Source organism: Antechinus flavipes, chromosome 4 (assembly GCF_016432865.1).
Source record: "Antechinus flavipes isolate AdamAnt ecotype Samford, QLD, Australia chromosome 4, AdamAnt_v2, whole genome shotgun sequence".
Lineage (NCBI taxonomy): Eukaryota > Metazoa > Chordata > Mammalia > Dasyuromorphia > Dasyuridae > Antechinus > Antechinus flavipes.
This window is the reverse complement of record NC_067401.1, coordinates 323669170-323687820: the sequence shown is the minus strand read 5'-3', so window position 1 is coordinate 323687820 and position 18651 is coordinate 323669170. Positions and strand designations below refer to the sequence as shown.

Sequence of the window (18651 nt, the reverse complement as noted above, 5' to 3'; positions counted from 1 at the left end):
CTCTCGCTCTCGCTCTTTTTAAGTTTTTGAGATAACCACTCTCTCCTGGTTCTTCTTCTGCTTAACAGCTCTTTCCTTGTTTTGCTGTATCTTCATCTAGATGTTCCACAAGGTATCTTGAGCTGTTTTTTTCTTCTTTTGTTTTACTTCACTAGATGACCTTATCAGATCCCATGGATTTACTTACTATATCTATACTGAAGATTCTAAAATTTACCTATTTTGTTCTCTTGCCTCTTTGTTGAGTTTCAATCTCAGATCTTTATCTGCTTTTCAGATATTTCAAACCAGAAGTCCAGTAAACATCTTAAATTCAATATGTCCAGAATACAATGCATTATCTTTCCTGCTAATTCCCTACTCCTACCCCATTCAATCAATTGCCATATAGCCTGTGGATTTTTTTGCATTGCTACCACTTCAGTGCAGGCCCACATCACATCACTCTTGGACTACTGAAATAGCCTGCTGATAGGTCTGACTGGTTCAAGTCTCTGTACTCCAACCCATCCTCCATTCAGCTGCTAAAAAAATGTAAGTCACTCTCGAGGCTCCCTATTGCCTCCAGCGTAAAATACAAAATCTTCTATTTGGTGTTGAAAATTCTTCACAATCTAGACCCCTCCTAACTTTGCCTCATTCTCCTTCATGCAGTCTTCAATCTAATGACATTAGCCTCCTGGTTGTTTCATGAACAAGATACTTCATCTCTTGGCACTATGCATTTCTAGAATTCTCTTTCTTCTTACCTTCCCCTAATGACTTCTCTGACTTTCTTTAGGTCTTAATTAAGGTAACATCTTCTACAGGGAGCTTTTCCCAACCTGTCTTAATTATAGTGCTTTCCCTTTATTAAGTATTTTCTGTTTATGCTGTATATAGTTAGTTTGTACACATTTTTTTTTCCTCTCCTCTTTAGTGTTTGAGCTCTTTGAAGGCAGGTACTGTTTTTGCTCTTATTGTATCCCTTATGCTTAATCAAGTACAGGCACTTATCAAATGTTTATTAGTTGATTGATTGACATGTTTTCTCTCTGTTCCCTCTTTCCTCTTTCCCTCCTCTTTCTTTGTTGAATAAAACCCAACTATGTGTGTTCATATTGTATTTTTTGCTTCTTTTAATCAGTTCTCTTGAGAATGAAGTGTCAGCTTTTCCTCTAACTCCTTCCTTGTTTATATAGATTTCTACTTGTGCATATTATGTGAGATAATTTTTCCTAACCTTCTTGCCCCCCTTTCACTCCACTTACAGTATTCCTCATATTCTCTATTTCCTTTGTTCTCTTAAGATAGACATAAAGGAACCACTCTGTTTTAAGGGAGCAACCTGCTAGTGGCTGCTGGGTTTTATGGGAGCCACCTGCTAGTGGCTGCTGGAGATCTAATTCTGACCAGCAGAATAAATCTCTTTGTGTGAGAGGATGATGATAATACAAGGAGACGGTGAAGGGGTTGCATTCTCTGACCTCTCTCCTCTTCCCTCTTGCCCCAAGCAACATCTCTTAGTCTGTTAAGGTTGATTTGCAATTCCTTCAAGTAGGTTATGATTCACAGCTGTAGGGGTTTTCGAGGAACTGATCAGTCTCTTAATGGTATAGTCCCCTTTAACCCTTTACAGGCTTTCTGGGTTTCAAACTGGTCTTTAACATCACTCCAAAATCTTGACTAATTAGATTCCCTTTATGACCACTGACAGTGACTTAAAGAGTTCCCCTATCATTTCACTGCTTTAAAATGTAAGCAATTTATACTCCCAGAGGGCTATAAAAGCAAATCCTTTGATCTAACTATACCACTGAGGTATGAATTCCAAAAGAGATTTTTTTTTAAAAAGGAAAAGGACCTATATGTACAAAAATATTTATAGCAGCTCCCTTCTCAGGGCAAAAAAAATTGGAAACAGAAGATGTTCATCAATTGGGGAATGGCAGAATAAATTGTGGTATGTGACTATGATGAAATATTATAGCTCTATGAGAAATGATATGCTCTTAGAAAAAACCTGTAAAGCTTTCTAAATTCAAGCAAAGTGCAAGGTACTGTGTACAAATAGCAATGTTCTGGGATGATCACAGTGAATGACTTTGCTGTTCTCAGCAATACAATGATCCATGACTAGTCTGAAGGACTTAAAATGAAAAATCCTATCCGTATTCAGATAAAGAACTAATTGTGTTTGAATACAGATTGAAGTATATTCCCTTTTTTCCCTTAATTTAATTTTTTTTGGGGGGGGTTTGTTTGTTTGTTTTGGGGGGAGATCTGTGTTTTCTTTTACAACATAACTTTTATGGAAATGTTTTCCTTAATTTCACATGTGTTTTCTTAATGGGTTCTGGAATAGGGATAAGAGAGAGAATCTGGAACTCAAAGTTTTAAAAAGAAATATTAAAAATTATTTTAAGTGTAACTGGGGGAAATAAAAATATTTTTTAAAAAGGATGTAAGCAGTTTATCCTTGTTCATACTTTTATCTCTTATCTCCTTTGTTTGAACTTCAGAGTTTCTATTCATCTCTAACTTTTGTTGTTATTGTTTTTTGGTCAGGAATACCTAGAAGCTCTCTATTTTATTAAAGCTCCATTTTTTCCTCTTAGTATTTTTTTATATCAGTTTTTCTGGCTAAGTTATTTTTTGCTGCAAGCTATATCCTTTGCCTTCTGGAAAATGATATTCCATTTCTTTGATATCTCATAGCAGTGGCTGCTAAATCTCATGTGATCCTGCTTGTGACTCCTCAATATTTGAATTATTTCTTTCTTGGTACTTGCAGCATATTGATCTGGAAACTCTGGATTTTGGTTCTTGGGAATTTTCATTTTTAGGTTTTTTTTTTTTTTAATTTTTTTTTTTTAAGGAGATGACTGTTGGATGCTTTATATTTATACTTTGCCCCTGGTTCTAAGAGACTTCAGCAGTTTTCTTTTATATTTTCTTGAAATATGGTGTCTAGGTCTTTTTTTTTTTGGTTATGGTGTTCATATATTGAAATTAATTTTTTCCCTTGTTTCTCTCTCTCCCCCCCCTCCCTCATGATATTCTGTTTGTTTTTCCTTTTTTTTCCCCCCCAGGATTTAAGCATTATTTTAATGTTTATTTTTGTTTTATTTTTGGTTTTTCTCTTATGGAAGTCTTTGGCTTCTATATTTGGTCCATTGTATTCTGGAACTTTATTGCTTGGGCAAGGTGTCTCGGGTGATTGCCGAGGTTAATTGCCTTTTCAGTTCTTCATTTTCCCCCCTCAAGCACTTTCATTTTGTTTATTTAAAAAATTAACCTCCTCGCCAAAAAAAAAAAAATTGAAAAAACCCTCTTGCTTCATTTTGCCTAGGAATTCTTGTTGAATGTTTTTCTGAAGCTTTACTTGTAGATGTTTTGACGTCTCCCTCTTCTCCCCTTTTAAACCCCTCATTTGTATCTTAAATGTCCCTACCACCATAATAACTCACTATGGTGTTCTTTTTTTTGTTGGCCCATTCTTTCAGGTTAGATTTGATGTTGGGTCTGTATTCTGATGGGTTTCTCTTGTTTCTTTCTTGAGTATTGGTTATTCCATTATCTCAGAGGCAGGCAGTTTTTGCAAAGATTTGCAATCTTTCACAGCTTTCAAAGTATCCTAATCCAGGATAAAGTCTGATTGTTATCCACTTGGTTGAGATCTCCAAGTTTTGGCCTCCTTAGTTTTGGCCAGAGCAACAATAGAATCTTGTTGGACATAGCTCCTATCAAATAGCTAGGATGTTCTGTTGATTCAGAGCTATAGAAATGTGGGTTCCACTTAGTTCTGGGATTTCTACACTAGTTATTGCTCTACAGGTTGAACTGAGTTCTCACTTTGCTCCTGGGGTCTGAGCCAAATCACTGCTGTTTGCTTCTGATCCTCTTCTTTTCTCAGTACACAGCCCAGAGTTTCCTTATGACAAGAACCCACCTTCCTCTCTATCTCACCACACAGATGAGCCCTTTCTCAGTCTACCTAAGATCTACCTGGATCTGTGACCCAAAAGTAGGTAGTGAGTTACAAAGCTCCCAGTTGGCACTTGTACCTGTCACAGTGCCTTCTATTAGTCTAGGAGTATTCCAGGATCTTCTGAAACTTTCTCTTGCCCTGGTTCCTAGACTTTCTCTGGACAGTGTAATATTCAAACTAGTTGTGTTTGAAAAGACCCATCTCTGGTGTCAGCAGACTTCTCTTTCTCCTTATGGTGACTTATGACTTTACTGGATTTTCCCAGGAGTCTTGGAGAGAGAAGCCCATATAAAATTCTTCTTATTGCTTTGCCATCGTGGCTTTACCTCCTTCACTCATTTATTTTAAGCTCTCTTAAAGATCTAGTATTATCATTTGTGAATTAATAACACTCTGTACTATTATATAGTAGTGTTTTTCTGATTTTGAATCATTAAGATTTCTTCTCTTTGTCCTATGGTCTCCTTTTGTTATGGGGAGAAAAATATGTAAAACAATTTTTTAATAAGAGAGTAGAAGTGCTGTTATGCTGGTGTATTTTTTCTTCAGTAGTTACATGTTGTACATAGATCTTTATCCTTTTAGTAGGGGAGCAAAAGTAAGGCATCTCTCACTATTCCCACGAACCCTCTTCACTCCAGCCAAGTTGTTTGCTCATTATTACCTGTGCTTGTGATGATTACTCTACATACTGTGCCTTCTTGGCTCACATTCCCTTTGTCTATTTGAATGGGCAGGTATTTGAAGTCAGGACCTGGATTCACATTCTGACTCTGCTTTTTACTAATATTCTGTGACTTAATCAGTTAACTTCTTTTGGTTTTAATTGCAGTAGATATAAAATGGGAGAGAATTTCTGAGGTCCTTTACAGCTCTTATATATAGTACAGAGGTATGTAATATCCTAAGATATTACATACATGTATTAATAATGTGTAATTTCAAACCCAATACTCAAAACGTAATTTCAGATGACTTTTTCAGTTAGAGATTTTGATCTTACCTTCAATACTTAGTAAGTATGGGACAGCTAAGTGGCACAGAAGATAGAGTGCTAGTCTTAGAGTTAGTTAAAACTCTTCTTGCTGAATTTAAATCTGGTTCGACATTTATTAGTTGTGTGACTCTGGGCAAGTCACTTAGCCCTGTTTACCTCAGTTTCCCCATCTGTAAAGTGAGATGAAAGAAAAGGCAAACCACTTTACTATCTGAGCTAAGAAAATCCTAAATGGGATCATGAAAAGTCAGATATGACTGAAACAATTAAACAAGTGTGTGTACATGGGCAAATCATTACCTCGCAGAACTAAACTTTCCTTATTTCTAAAATGGAAATAATAATTACTTGAATAACTTGCTTCACAGAGATACAAATTGCTTTGTAAACCAATAAAGTACTGAAAAAATGTGAATTTTGATTATGAAGTGTGAGGGAACTGATGTATAAGATTAAAACTCCTTCAACAGAAGAGTGGTTGAGTAGGATGAGAATTGGTCTGAGATGAAGATACTTCATTTTGGATTGTAGGTTAACCATGTGGGAAATTTTTTTCTTTCTTGGGATTTAAAGAGATGTTTTATTTTTTGACAGCTTAACAAAAATGAGAATATCTCTGGAAATGTGGCACATTAATAAAAAAATTAAAATTTTTTCTAGCAAAAGGATCATGACCTTTTGCAAAGGTATACATTATTTGAGAAAAGAATTCTTCAAGAATTCTTGAGGGCAATATTTATTAACATCCTTCATATTTATGCAGGATATAGGAGGATCAAGTAAATTAGCCTGTGAAAGGTGCCAAAAATCACATCTTTTTCAGCCAGAGTGGGCTTAAAAGTTCTTAATATTGAATTTGAACTAATCTTGTGGTAGAGATTGAAACTTACTCATTTCCAGTCAAGATGTGAGAGATTATAAAAACTTCAAACTCTCTGCTCTCTGTTTTTACTTAAATAATTATATTTTCTGACTCAATATAAGTCTCATTCTCTTAGTTCTTAAATTGTTTTTTGGGGTACAGTGAAGACACTTTGAATATTCTTTTAAAGCAATTAAAAATTTACATGGGGGCTTGAGAAAGTTAATATATTGTCTAATTGACTCACACAATCAGGTCATACAGTTCACCCAAAATTGACAAGTACCTAGAATGTGCATGAGACAATTTCATGGCATAGTAAACAGAAGGATGTTTTTGGCATTCAAGTTTTGACTCTAGTACACAAAAGCTATGTGACCATGGTTAGGTTATGTTCCAGACTCTATGAAATCCTCAAGGTAGAGGGATGAATGTCAAGGAAACTAGGGTCAGTAGATAGCAGCATACATGGAGTGGAGTAAGGTCCAAGAAGGGTCAAAAGCATTAAAAGCCAAACTCTGCCCAGTACCATGCTATTTCCCATTTCAAACTCTTTGGCTTAAAGTTCAAGGTCTTCCTGAATCAGGTTCCAATCTAATCCATTTAGGATTGTTATCTCTTGCTGTCTTCCTTCACATAACTTATAAAAAAGTGTAGCTAGATTACTATTTTCTGACCATGTCCTTCATTTCAGAGTGGGACTGCTTTTAATCATAGTTTCCCTGAACCTGATCCTTTACCCCTTGAATCTGAGACTTAATTTATCCTTCAGTACCCACCTCAAATGGACCATGATTCCTCTTGATTGATAAGATCAATCAACAAGCATTTAATGCTTACTATGTGTTAGTCTTTATGCTTCAGATGAAGATATAAATATTAAATAGCCACTATTGTTGAGAAACTTATAATCTACCTAAGGCAGCATGGAAGTCTCTAATCATGTTATACAAATTTTTGTGAGGTAAAGGGGATAAGGAAAGGCTTTATATAGTAGGTGGTATTAAGGTGAACTGTGAGGAAATTAGAGATTCTATAAGGCAGAGATGAGGAGGGAGTATGTTCCAGGCCCAGGAAACAGTCAGTGCAAAGGCACAGGGATAAAATGGAGTATTGTGAGAGAGCAATATGGAGGGCAGTTTGGCTTAACAGGAGTATGCTCATATGGGAGTGAATTCAAGACAGTTTGGGGACTAGATGAAGGACTAACAGTGGAGTTAATCTTTGACCCTAAAGTCCATAGGAAGCCCACTGGGGTTTGAATAGTTGAATGAAATGATCAGATCTAAGCTTGGAAAAAATCATTTTGGTAGCTGTAAGGAGAATTTTTCCATTTCTTCTCTTTCTCTCTCCAACCTGCATGTTCTTTTTCACATGCACATATATTCTGAACATTCTGAGTAATTAATTACATTGTTTTAGATTCAGCAGCTAAGGAATCTTTTAGCAGTGTTTACCTATAATTACTATCCCTCCTTGACTTTTATGATATGCAGGAACTCCCCCCCTCCCCTTAATAGTATTTTATTTTTCCAATTTCATGTTAAAATAGTTTTCAACATTCATTTTTGTAAATTTAATTGTGCTGGACTTTGAGTGACAGGTTAAGCCCCCTATTCAGATCTTTCTAGTTTTCTGAGCTTTGCCACAGCATGTAGTCTTTGAGATACTTTGCTCTATGCAAAAACTTATAAAATATATGTGGTTTAAATGGAAGGTAATCTCAGACAAGGCAAAGAAACTACCATCTTTATAATGCAATAACATAAGCACCTTATAATATGTGTTATATTATAATATACATTATACAAAATATATAAAGCACTTTTAAATGTTAATTTCATCTGAATCTAACAATAGCACTGTGAGGTTAGTCTTCATTTTATAAATGAAAAAATTGAGTTGGCCCGAAAGACACCTTGTTATACATGGTGGCGAATCTTTTGACATTAAGTCTATTATTATGAATGTGATGAAAGATGCAGATTAGTGCTGCACAAGCTAGAGTTTGATATGGGAAATGAAATATTAAAAGTATTTGAAGAAAGATTCTTTAAAGTATAAATTTTTTTTATTTTGATTCTCAAGTATAGGTATTCAAATATATGACCAAGTGAGATAATACTTATAAAACACTACATAAATGCTATCTATTATCAAAAGAAAATAAGCTTATAGACATAAGTCAATCAACAAAATAGAAGATTGTAAATGATTGCATATTAAACTGTAATTTCCATTGTTTCCCACTTATCAATCCCATTCCCCAAAATTTGTATATTGATTTGAATGTAATGGTACCTATATTGTCCTTTTTCCCACCTGGTCTTTGACAATTTGACAATTTCGTCTGGCCAGTTCAAGCAAAAGATGATATCTAACTGGAGCTTTGAAAGATTTTGACAGGCTGGGGAGGTGGAATTGTGTTCTAGGCCTTATGAATGATTTATACAAATGCATGAAAGTACAGTTGTCATGCCAAAGTCTTCCTAATGTAGGTACTTTACCTGTGGAATAAGGACTTGTTTTCAGAAAGGTTGGAGCAAATGTTAGCATTTCTGTCGAACTATTACTTATCAAATTATCTGACAAGGAGAGGTTAATTTTTCTAATAGCATTGGTTTTTAACATGGAAGACTGAGTGTTTTCACTTTTACAATCTCTGGGGATTGAGAGCAACAATACATGATCATTTGCTTGTGTATCAAATTATCTCATAACAATTATGTGGCTAATTTTAAAGATGGCATTTATGTGCCAGAATACTTTTTGGACATGAAAATATCAAAAGAATTTTATAGTCATGCTTATAGTGCTGTTTCCTTTTGATCTTTATGTGAAAAAAAAACCCAAAATGACTCATATCAATAAAAATCCCCTGATGTTTTGAAATTTTTGACCCAAATTATATCTGCTCAGAAGAAAATGCTTTAATTTCTTAACATTTCAGAGGAAAAGCACCTGAGAATAGTAACTTTGCTATGTTTTTGTTTCTCCTTATTGATGAGGTGGTTTCTTAAGTGGGTTTTTTTAACCTTAAATTATAGGGAATTTAAATATGCAATTTGAGAGTATGTATATACATGCATAGATACATGATGGTTCAGGTTCTAAGTTTTTATCATATCTGATTTAAACTGTTTACTTTTGGATCTTGTAAAAAGTTTCTTATTCCTGATGTATATATGTTATCTCACAGGGACCTTTCCATTTAAATCTACCTCTTAAATTATTTACAGAAGATGGCAGTTGGGGAATCTACTGTACTGTGTCCCAGGAGCCAAAGGTCATTTTGCTATGCTTCCTTGATTTATTTGGTAATCTGATATAGTGCTTAGCTAGCTGCTTCCTATCTAGTCCCACGGGCATAGTATAGGATGAGTATTTTCTCTCATTTCCTTACCTTTCTCTGTATTTCCCCATCTCACATTTTTCTACATATCAGATTTTGGAGTTTTCAATTCAATTTGTACCTCCAAATTTGCCTGAGTGAGTAGGGACAAGGAAACCTTAATAAAATGAGGTTTACTGAACTTGTTTGTTGATTTGTAGATCAGAGAAATTACTGGTCCTTGACCTTAGTCTCTTCTCTTGGCTGATTGCTTCCTACTGCCATCTAAAGTAATTTTCCATTATCTTCTTGTTAGTGGAAACATAATTCTCTGCCAAGAGCCTTAAAAAAAATCAGGTAGCAAACTTAATAAACTACATATGACTCATTTATCTGGAGTCCAGTCTTCAAGCATCTTACTTTTGTGTTCCCAAGACCTATGTGACAGAGGAAAAGATCAAAGGACATCTCAAATGATTGTCTTTAAGCCTTTGCAACATTATGCTCATGTATGATATGGTGGAAAGAAGATTCTGTGAGGAGTCAGGAGACTTAATCCTACATTAAACACTTACAGAACTAGGACCTGTCTCTCTAGCTTGTGAGTAGGACACTTTACAAATAGTCAAATGCTATATAAATGAATTATTTATGCCCTTATGCACAGTCTTATTGGCTTTTATTTTATACACCATTAAAAAAACAAAACCAGATTAGTCACTTGTTTTCTCAGATCACAGTGAATTAGGAACAGGAAATTAGTCAGTGAATGGGTGAATGCAAAAGAGAGTAGAGGAAGAATCATTTAATAACTAATAGCTTACTAGTCAAGGAAACAGAAAAACCAAAAAGTTAGCATAGAATTCTATTAGCACACTAACAGGTTCTAAGTTTTTATCACATTTGGTTTATATTGTTTACTTTTGGACCTTTCAAAAGGCTTCTTATTCTTAGTGTGTATATGTTACCTCACAGGGACATTTCAACCTACCTCTTAGATTTTTTTTTTTTTTAACAGAAGATGATAGTAGTAGTTGGGCAGCTATATGATATTGTGTATAAAGTGCTAGGCCTGCAGTTAGAAAGATTCGTCTTCCTGAATTCAAATCTGGCCTTAGATACTTCCTGAATTCAGATATGGCCTGGACAAGTCACTTAATTCTATTTGCCTCGGTTTCCTCATTCATAAAATGAGCTGCAGAAGAAAATAGCAAATCAATCACTCCAGTATCTTTGCCAAGAAAACCCTAAATGGGATCATGAAGAGGCAGATATAAGTGAAAGTGACTGAATGATAACAATCTAGTCATAGTAGTTATGATTCTGTCATTAAGGAAATGTTTAATATTCTTGGTTTAAGAAGGAAGACATATACAGTGTATCTTTAGAAAAATTTTCATAAGAACTGTTTGAAGGAATTAATTAGCTTCAGTTATCTGGAATATTTATTCTGGAACATTTCTTTGCTCAGTAATAATGTGATTAATTGAGGGTAAAGTTTATTTTTGTTTTTTCTACCCCAAGGAAAATATTTTTAAGTTGGAAGGGAGAAGAAGAAGATGGGAAGGATAATTGGGCATTGGCATTCAAGATAAGAACACAGATAGTAACAAACACCTTGGTGTTTATCTCCATACCCAGATAGAACACATCCTGAGGTACTAAAAGAATTGATGAGCATTGTGGCTGAACAAATATCATCAATGATATTTGAAAGAGGCAGCTGTGATTTGGAATCTGGAGTTAAGAGTCAGGAAGACCTGAGTTCAGATATTGCCTCAGATAATTAGTAGCTGTACAATCCTAGACAAATTATTTAACCTCTTTCCCTTCAGTTTCCTCATTTTTTTCTTATCTTTAAAATGAGGGAATTAGATTTATGTTCCTGTGGAATGCCAAATGACTGCAGCATTGAAGAAGGGCAAATAATTTCCCTAATCTTAAAGAAAGGCATGGTTAATAAACATCTAGAATAGAAGCATGATCCGAAACAGGTACAGTTATTTCATCAAGATGAAGTCATATCAGACTAACCTTATTTCCTTTTTTGACAGTCACTAGATTAGTGTAGTTATAGTAGGTGATGCTGTAGAGAATATCTTGCCCAGATTTTTAGCAAATTCTTTAACAAAGTTTCTTATGTTCTTATGATGGACCAGATAATAATCAGATGTTTGAATGAAACTGGCTGAATAGCTGGACCTAAAAATGACCATTGGTGATTTGATAACAGCTTGGAAGAAGGTCCCTGGTAATGTATCCAAGTGGTGATCCGTTTGACTCTGTGTTGTTTAACATTTTTATCTATGATTTGGATAAAGGCATACATGGCAGATTTACAGAATTTATGACACAAAGCTAAGAAGGACAGGCTCAGCATGTAAATAAGAATTTTTTAATAAATATTTAAAAATGAAATTTAAGGGGATAATATAAATTATTGTATTGAAGTGGGAAAAATCAATTCCAGAATATGAGGGAAAGTATGGCTACATAAAAGTTTATCTGAAGTTAAGCCTAAGGTTTCAGTAAATTGCAAACTCTATATGAGTCAAGATTGATATGAAAGCCAAAAAAAGCTAACTTAAACTTGAGTTGAGAAGTATAGTATCCAGCACTAGGGAGATGATAATCCCACTATAGTTTGCCTTAGATCACATTGTATTCAGTTCTAGGAATCATGTTTGAAAAAAGATATTGATTAAATTTGAGATTCTAGAGAAGATAACTTGGATGACGAAGAGTTCCAGAACTGATTGAAGATGCTGTTAAATTGGTTAAAAATCTACATGGGGAGGAATCTAATGCTTTCCATCTTTTAATTATTTGAAAAGTTGCCATATGGAAGTGGGATTGGATTTATCTTGTTTATTCCTAGAGGAAAAAAATAGAAGCAAAGGTTCAAAATTGTATATAAGCAAATTTAGTATTGTGTTAAGGGAAAGTTTCCTAATAATTATTGTTATTCCTTTATTGGGATGGATTCCCCCTGATGGTAATAGGCTTGTGACAATGAAAGACTTCAAAATCTGGGTGACCACTTGTTATATATGCTGCAGGAGGACTCTTGTTCAGATATGGGTTAGGCTGTTCAGAAATTCTATGATCTTGTTACATTAGCTATTGAGATAAAAGATCTATGAACTCTTAATTAATAGGACAATTCAGAGCCATTAAGAGTATTACCACCAGCTTTAGATAAGTTAGTTAAACAAACCTTTGTTCAAGTAGTTCTATATTTCACTTTTCTAAACTTATATCAAGGCCTGTTATTTTGTTTACTGGGGTTATAGGAAGACAGCTGTATTCATTTTACTAATGATGAACTCTTTTCAGGTATGTTGACTTTTCAGTAGTTTTTAATGGTTCTTAAAGTTTTTGTTGATCCCAAATAAGAGTGACTAATCTTTTACAGGTTTTGAAAATATATGTATATACACTAAAGTTTATACCTCCTTTTGGTACCCAGACACTGATTACACACACACAAATACACATGTGCCTGTATTTGTGAATGTATAAATACCAAGGCATATTTTCGCTCTCGCTCTTTCTCTCTCTCTCTGTATCTATCTATCTATATCTTTCTGTGTGTATGTGTATATATGTATATATATATACACACACACACATATATGTATGCACATACATATATATATGAGACATATAACCAGCATTTCAGTTCTTGCTCTTTTTTTTTGATAAATAAAGAATTATAAACTTTATAATTATCATATTTATAAACTTTGATTATTATATTATCTTAATTTAGAATTATTACTATGATTAAATCACTCTGCTGGGCACTTGGAAACTGCTAAAAAAAAAAAAAAGACTAATGTCTTAAAAACTATTTGTTCTAGCAGGGACAACCCATGCATACAAATAGCCATATTATAAAATAGAATATCATCACTTCACAAGTAAAGTATGGTGATATTTGCATTCATAGAAGGGCAAAAGCTTTCTGGCTATGGGAAGCAGGTAGGAAATAACATTTTGAAGTTGTCTTAGAAGATGGGTTGAAGATACAGTTGAAGAGTATTACAGGAACAAGGAAGGGAAGGAGGCAGAATCATTTGAGTGGAGACTTGGGTACTCTTTCTTGATATTTGCTGTGAGAACCATGACAATTCTGTGCCTATAAAATGAAGACATTATATTAGATCAAGGTTTCTTAACGTGTCTCCTTTTTTCCATTATTGATAGATTTCATGGGTCTTGGATAGAAAAAAAAATACATTTTCCTCCCAATATAACGGTTTCCTTTGTAATCCTATATGTTTTATTTTATGTCCTTTAGAAACAATATTCTGAGAAATGGATCCATAGATTTCACCAGACTGCCAAAGAGATGCATATTTAAAAAAAATACTCAAGAACTTCTACACAAGATTACCAAGTTCTAATGTCCCACCCACTTCTAACTTTCTTTGAGCTTGATATTCTATGGCTTGGCCTATTTTGTTGCTTAAAAATCTTAAAATTAAGCTGTTTTGTGATATTTTATCTTAAATCAAAGGAACGGAGTGCCTTTAAGAAAACCTAGTATGAATACTTAACATTCATTTTTTAGGAAGAATGAAAAAATTTTGCTGAAAATCTCACAGAACTGAAATAGTTCTGTGATGTAAAGTCCTGATCTTAAAACACTGCTTACCCAGATTACTTACATTTTTCTTTTTACTTATACTTTCATTTTACTTTTCTCTTTTCATTAGTAATTTGCAAAACAACAACAAAACCTCCTCCCCCCCAAACACCAAATAAGACTGAGCTCTTTACAGCTTTTTAGTGTTCCCTTGATAGCAATATGCATTAGTTCACAAAAGCTCAATATGCTAAGGGAGCATTGATCTGGGATTGCATATGAAAAGTGCTATTTGTTGTCATGGCATGAAGGACATGTTGCCTATGATCCTCTTTTAAAAAAAATATTGATATTTCTTTTTGGCATCACCTTCTTTGTTCAATGTATCAATCTCCTTTTCTTCACAGAGAGCCATCCCTTCTAATCAGCAACACCAACACTCTCCCCTTCCCCCCCCCCCCCCCCAGTCTGCAAATAAGAGATAGAGATATATTCTTGTATATTCTTCTTCATGGTCATATATTGACCATAGATTTCTTGCTGTTACAAGTCAATTCTGCATTCACAAATTTTCCTAGAGTGACTGAGATGAATGATAGAACTGAAAAGATGTAGTTGTTGCTAACATATCTATCTATCTATGTTGTTAATTCTGGGACAGTATGACTATTTAGAACTCTGGGTGGCTAGAGGATAGAACATATGTAGATGTATTCCAGGGTTCTAAATGCCACTGTCTTATTTCATTGTTGATGATTTATGTATATCCTCGTTTTTGCACCCTGTTTGCTAGCGACAAGGCAGTGTTAGATTTCCCCATTGTCATGAATGGTCTGATAGCTATATTAGCCTATATGAGAAATACAGCCATTTGGATTAATGCATTCAGGTGAAGCTATGACAGCTAAAGGGATCACACATCCATACTCTATTTGTATATAGAAAAATCAGAAATCCATAATTGTGATAGAAATCATTAAAATTACATCTAAAAACCCTCTATATCAAAAATATTCCCTTTAGTCTGATTATAAATCTACGCATTTCTTATTTACTATTTAGGAATTAGTACTCTCTAGTGACACTTGGATTTTTCCAGCTCTCGGAGAGGGAATTCAGAAGTTTGCTCTGCCACTGAGATATTGGCTTTGAAAAGGCGGAGATTTCAACCTCCAATACGGTGTCTTTACTACAGGAGAGAGCCTATCGTATTTCACTCTAGTGCTTACTCTGTAATCCAAGCAATAGCCACGCAGCCTGTTTTATTGTTTGTAGAGTCCTTCTGTAGATCCCCAGCTTTTCATAGACAGAAAGGAGAAAAAGGAGAGAGGATAAGTGGGAGTGTTGATGATTGAGTTGTACCAGTGTGAAGGAACGGAGCACTTTGATTTTTCTCCAGTAACTTCTGTTTAGGTGGGAGAACTATTGCCTTTGTGGGAGATCGGCAAACTGGGACCCTAAGTTAAAACTGAGTCTTTATTCCCCAGGGCAAGGAGGAGTTACTTCCTTATGCAACTGCAGGCTGGATTTCAGTCCCTGTGGGAGAAAGATGACTGGGAGAGGAGTAAGATTACAGTCTTGGAGGCTAGGTGCACAAGGAACAAATGGGTGTGCTTTGGTGCTATACTGCACAAAGTCTTAAGCTTCTTTGAAACCAAGATCCTGCTTCATTTTGATTGTTTTTCTTTTCTGCTTTTATATTTGGCTGTGGATGAAACATCCTCGAGGAAAAGGACTTGGGAAGATTTATCAATTTAGTGACCAGGTGCCAAAGAAGTCTGACTAGTTCAAACACATTGTTGCTCTTTACTCCCTATTCTGGATACCCCTTTCAGCCTCTGCCTCCCACTTCCTCCTTTCATTCTTTAAAAGGAATGGCCAGAAGTAACCCTTTTGGATTTTGCACTGATTGTTGCTTAACGAGTGCGAAGGTGAGAAGAGCACTTTGTTAAAGGACCAGGAGCAACTTTTTGAGACTTTTTTGTTTAGGCTGATTTTTGTATGTAGTGAAGTCTGATGTAAAAGAAGATGAAAAAGGAGTGTGCTTCAGGTTCCTTCAGACTCAAGCCAAATTCAGGTTCTCTCTCACGTGCTGTAAGCTGGATAAATTTCTCCTCCTTGTCCAGGCAGACAAAGAGATTGTTTCGCAGTGATGGAGAGCTCTCAATATGTGGGCAGCAGGTAGAAGATGATGATGAAAATTGGATCTACAGAACTCAGCACAGAAAAGGTGACCACTTTATTTTGGATTTGTTATTTAGAGTTATTTTGTTTATGACAATGCTTTGACTTTATGATTTTTGTTTTATGCATCTCTTAAGGTGATTTTCAGTAGTATTCACTTATATGTGTAGAAATAATTTGCTCCCAACAAGCTTGACCTCTTGTCCTCCTAAGGAAAAAAAAAGTCCCTCTTCTTTATCTTTAATTCTCCCCACCAAATCTACATTTGTGGAATATTAATAGCACAACACAACCACAGTTTTGACTTTTTCCTGAAATAATGCATTGTGAAAATTCAGGGCAATCATATCTTACCTTGTTACAATTATGGCGTCTTCCTTATAAGGAGAGATCCTGTGAGTTATATTCAATCTCATCAGTTTTTATTATAGTTCTTCCAGATAGAAATTAAACAGGTGATAAGTCTCTCTTGAATTGAAAAAAATTAGTTGCATAGTGGTAAAGGGACTTGTCCTTAGGTCTTTTGATCAGAAGGAGATTAGAATCAAGTTCTCCTAGTAGTACTAGTTTTGTACTCTTTTTCCTGGATTAGACCATATGCCACTTCCCTTAATGTGTAGAAAAATAGTAATCTATGTGGAAATGTGGAACATTTTTATAAACATCCCCATTGTGTGTGTCTGTGTATGTGTGTTTAGAATTTCTGAGATTTCACTCAACTGTGGTTAAGGACTTTTTGGTGGTGACTGAATGCCTAAATTCTAAAATGGTCTCTCCTTTCTGTGCAGGGCTCTGCACGGTCTGAGAGCACTGTGTCACTCTGACAAAGGAACCTAGTTCAGGCATTCCGCATGACTGTGTTCCCTTGCTTATCACATTCTTTCCATGATGGCTTTCTCCCTTGTCAGGACCTTTCAGTAACCTGCTCTCTCATTCTCTTGAGACACAAAATGAATAACCTGATCTTGCTTAATTTGTTTCTATATATTTTCATCTTTGGAGCTTGGGGGAATGGGATCAGGAAGAGCTTCTTAAAATTAGGCCCTCAGTATATATAGTGAGACTGAACAGGTATTAAACTATTAGCCCATTTTCAATTAAACTTAATATTTAATCTTAATATTTAATAACACATGAGGGACTAATTCTAAACTTGTTTTGATATGAGCAGTTGAACTGTTTCTAAAGTTGTCACTTTTGTTTCACACTTAGCCAGTCAACTATGGTCAATAGATGAAGTGTTAAAATTAAAAGCCTAATTCTAAAGTGCTTTATGATAAAGGACAGACTTTGTAATAACGGATACATTTTTCTTTCTTTTCAAGAACTAGAATATGCATTGTTGTTTTTTCAAATTTAGGAATAAACCACAATGTTTTCAGTAATAGTTGGGTTGTAACCTTTGTAGCAAAAATGTTAAATGGTGGGTGTATGCAGCAGTGAGGTGGAAACAAGAGAATGTAACTGGCAAAATCCTGGATATTTTTCCCTCTAGAAAGTTGCTTTCAGTTTTTTTTCTTTTTAAAGTACCTAAGTTAATGGGAAAAAAATTTTAAATTGTATTTCAGAATTTTTATAAGAGTTTTATTTATAAGAATTTCTCCAGGGAGAAAGAGATTCTGCTGAACTGGTATATGTTCATTTCATTTGGAATCAAATAAATACTGCACACTTGACTTATAAAACATAATGAAGTCATTGTAAAGAACTCAGGAAAGGGGAGGACTTGTTTGTGTAGTTGAACACCACTGTATAAAAGATTGCATCCTTTATCCCTTCTGCTAGGGAGTATAGTTAAATGAAGAATAAAGAATTATTTTTACACTGCTTACATTTATGTGGCTTCTGTAAGCCTTTGGGCATTATAAGGTACAAGCTTCCTTGATGTGTGAAATAGGTTTTCCTGAAAAGTTAACTCTAAGAACAAAATTCAGCATCTCTACTCCCATTTTAAACGTTTCTATGTAAATAGTTCTATTCCCAGCTTTGATTTACTATCTCCATGAAAAGTCTTACAACTGTATTCATTTGGAAACTGTGATTCTGACATTGTTTATGCTTTCATGAAATGAAAAAAATGGAAGAAAAGTTGTAGATTAGGGCATATTTGGTATCAGCACTAAATAAAGGTAATTATGAGTTCCTTGAGGGTAAGGACTGCCTTTTACCTTTCTTGGTATCCCCAGTGCTTGACACAGTGACTGGCACATACTAGTTGATGAATAAACGTTTATTGTTTGACTGACTGACTGACTGATATGGTCAGGGCTACTAGTGCCTCATAAGCATGTACAATTTTGGAGTGGCAAGTAAGAAGTTGTACCATCTAAAGGAACATAATTTCCTTCGTCTTACTTTCAGTGACTCCTCTGACACTCATAGACAGACATCATCCTAAATTTACATTTGCTTAATTTTGATTGACTTTTCTAGATCCCGAAAGAGACCAGAAAAAACCAGCCTTGTAGCTTCCCTTATATACATCATTACCTTTTATGCTGTCTTCTCCATTGAGGCTTCTAATGCACTGACCCCTAGGGTTGAGGAGAAGGAAGAAAGGGGATTCTTCTTCCAAGTCTCTTGGCCTTTCCTCTTTAACCAAAGACTGCTGCAACTCCAGGTTTGTGACCAAATCACAATTCATACTTCTCTCTGCTGTTCAGGAGCAGTAATAGTATGACTGGTATATTTGCCTTGTATTCTATCAATATAAATT

The 18651-nt window shown here is 34.9% G+C and overlaps 1 protein-coding gene across 2 annotated transcripts in view; it reads left to right on the top strand.

Moving 5' to 3' along the window:
* NHSL1 (NHS like 1) overlaps positions 1–18651 on the top strand; it is a 250760-nt gene that overhangs the window by 94465 nt on the left and 137644 nt on the right. The window contains exon 1 of one of the 2 annotated variants that reach the window (XM_051997843.1): positions 15025–15981. The exons of the other annotated variant lie outside the window; for it this stretch is intronic. Coding sequence (XP_051853803.1) covers positions 15780–15981 — 202 coding nt within the window. The 5' untranslated portion in view covers positions 15025–15779. Of the gene's footprint in view, positions 1–15024; positions 15982–18651 lie in introns of those variants that run through there. 2 annotated transcript variants of the gene reach the window in all.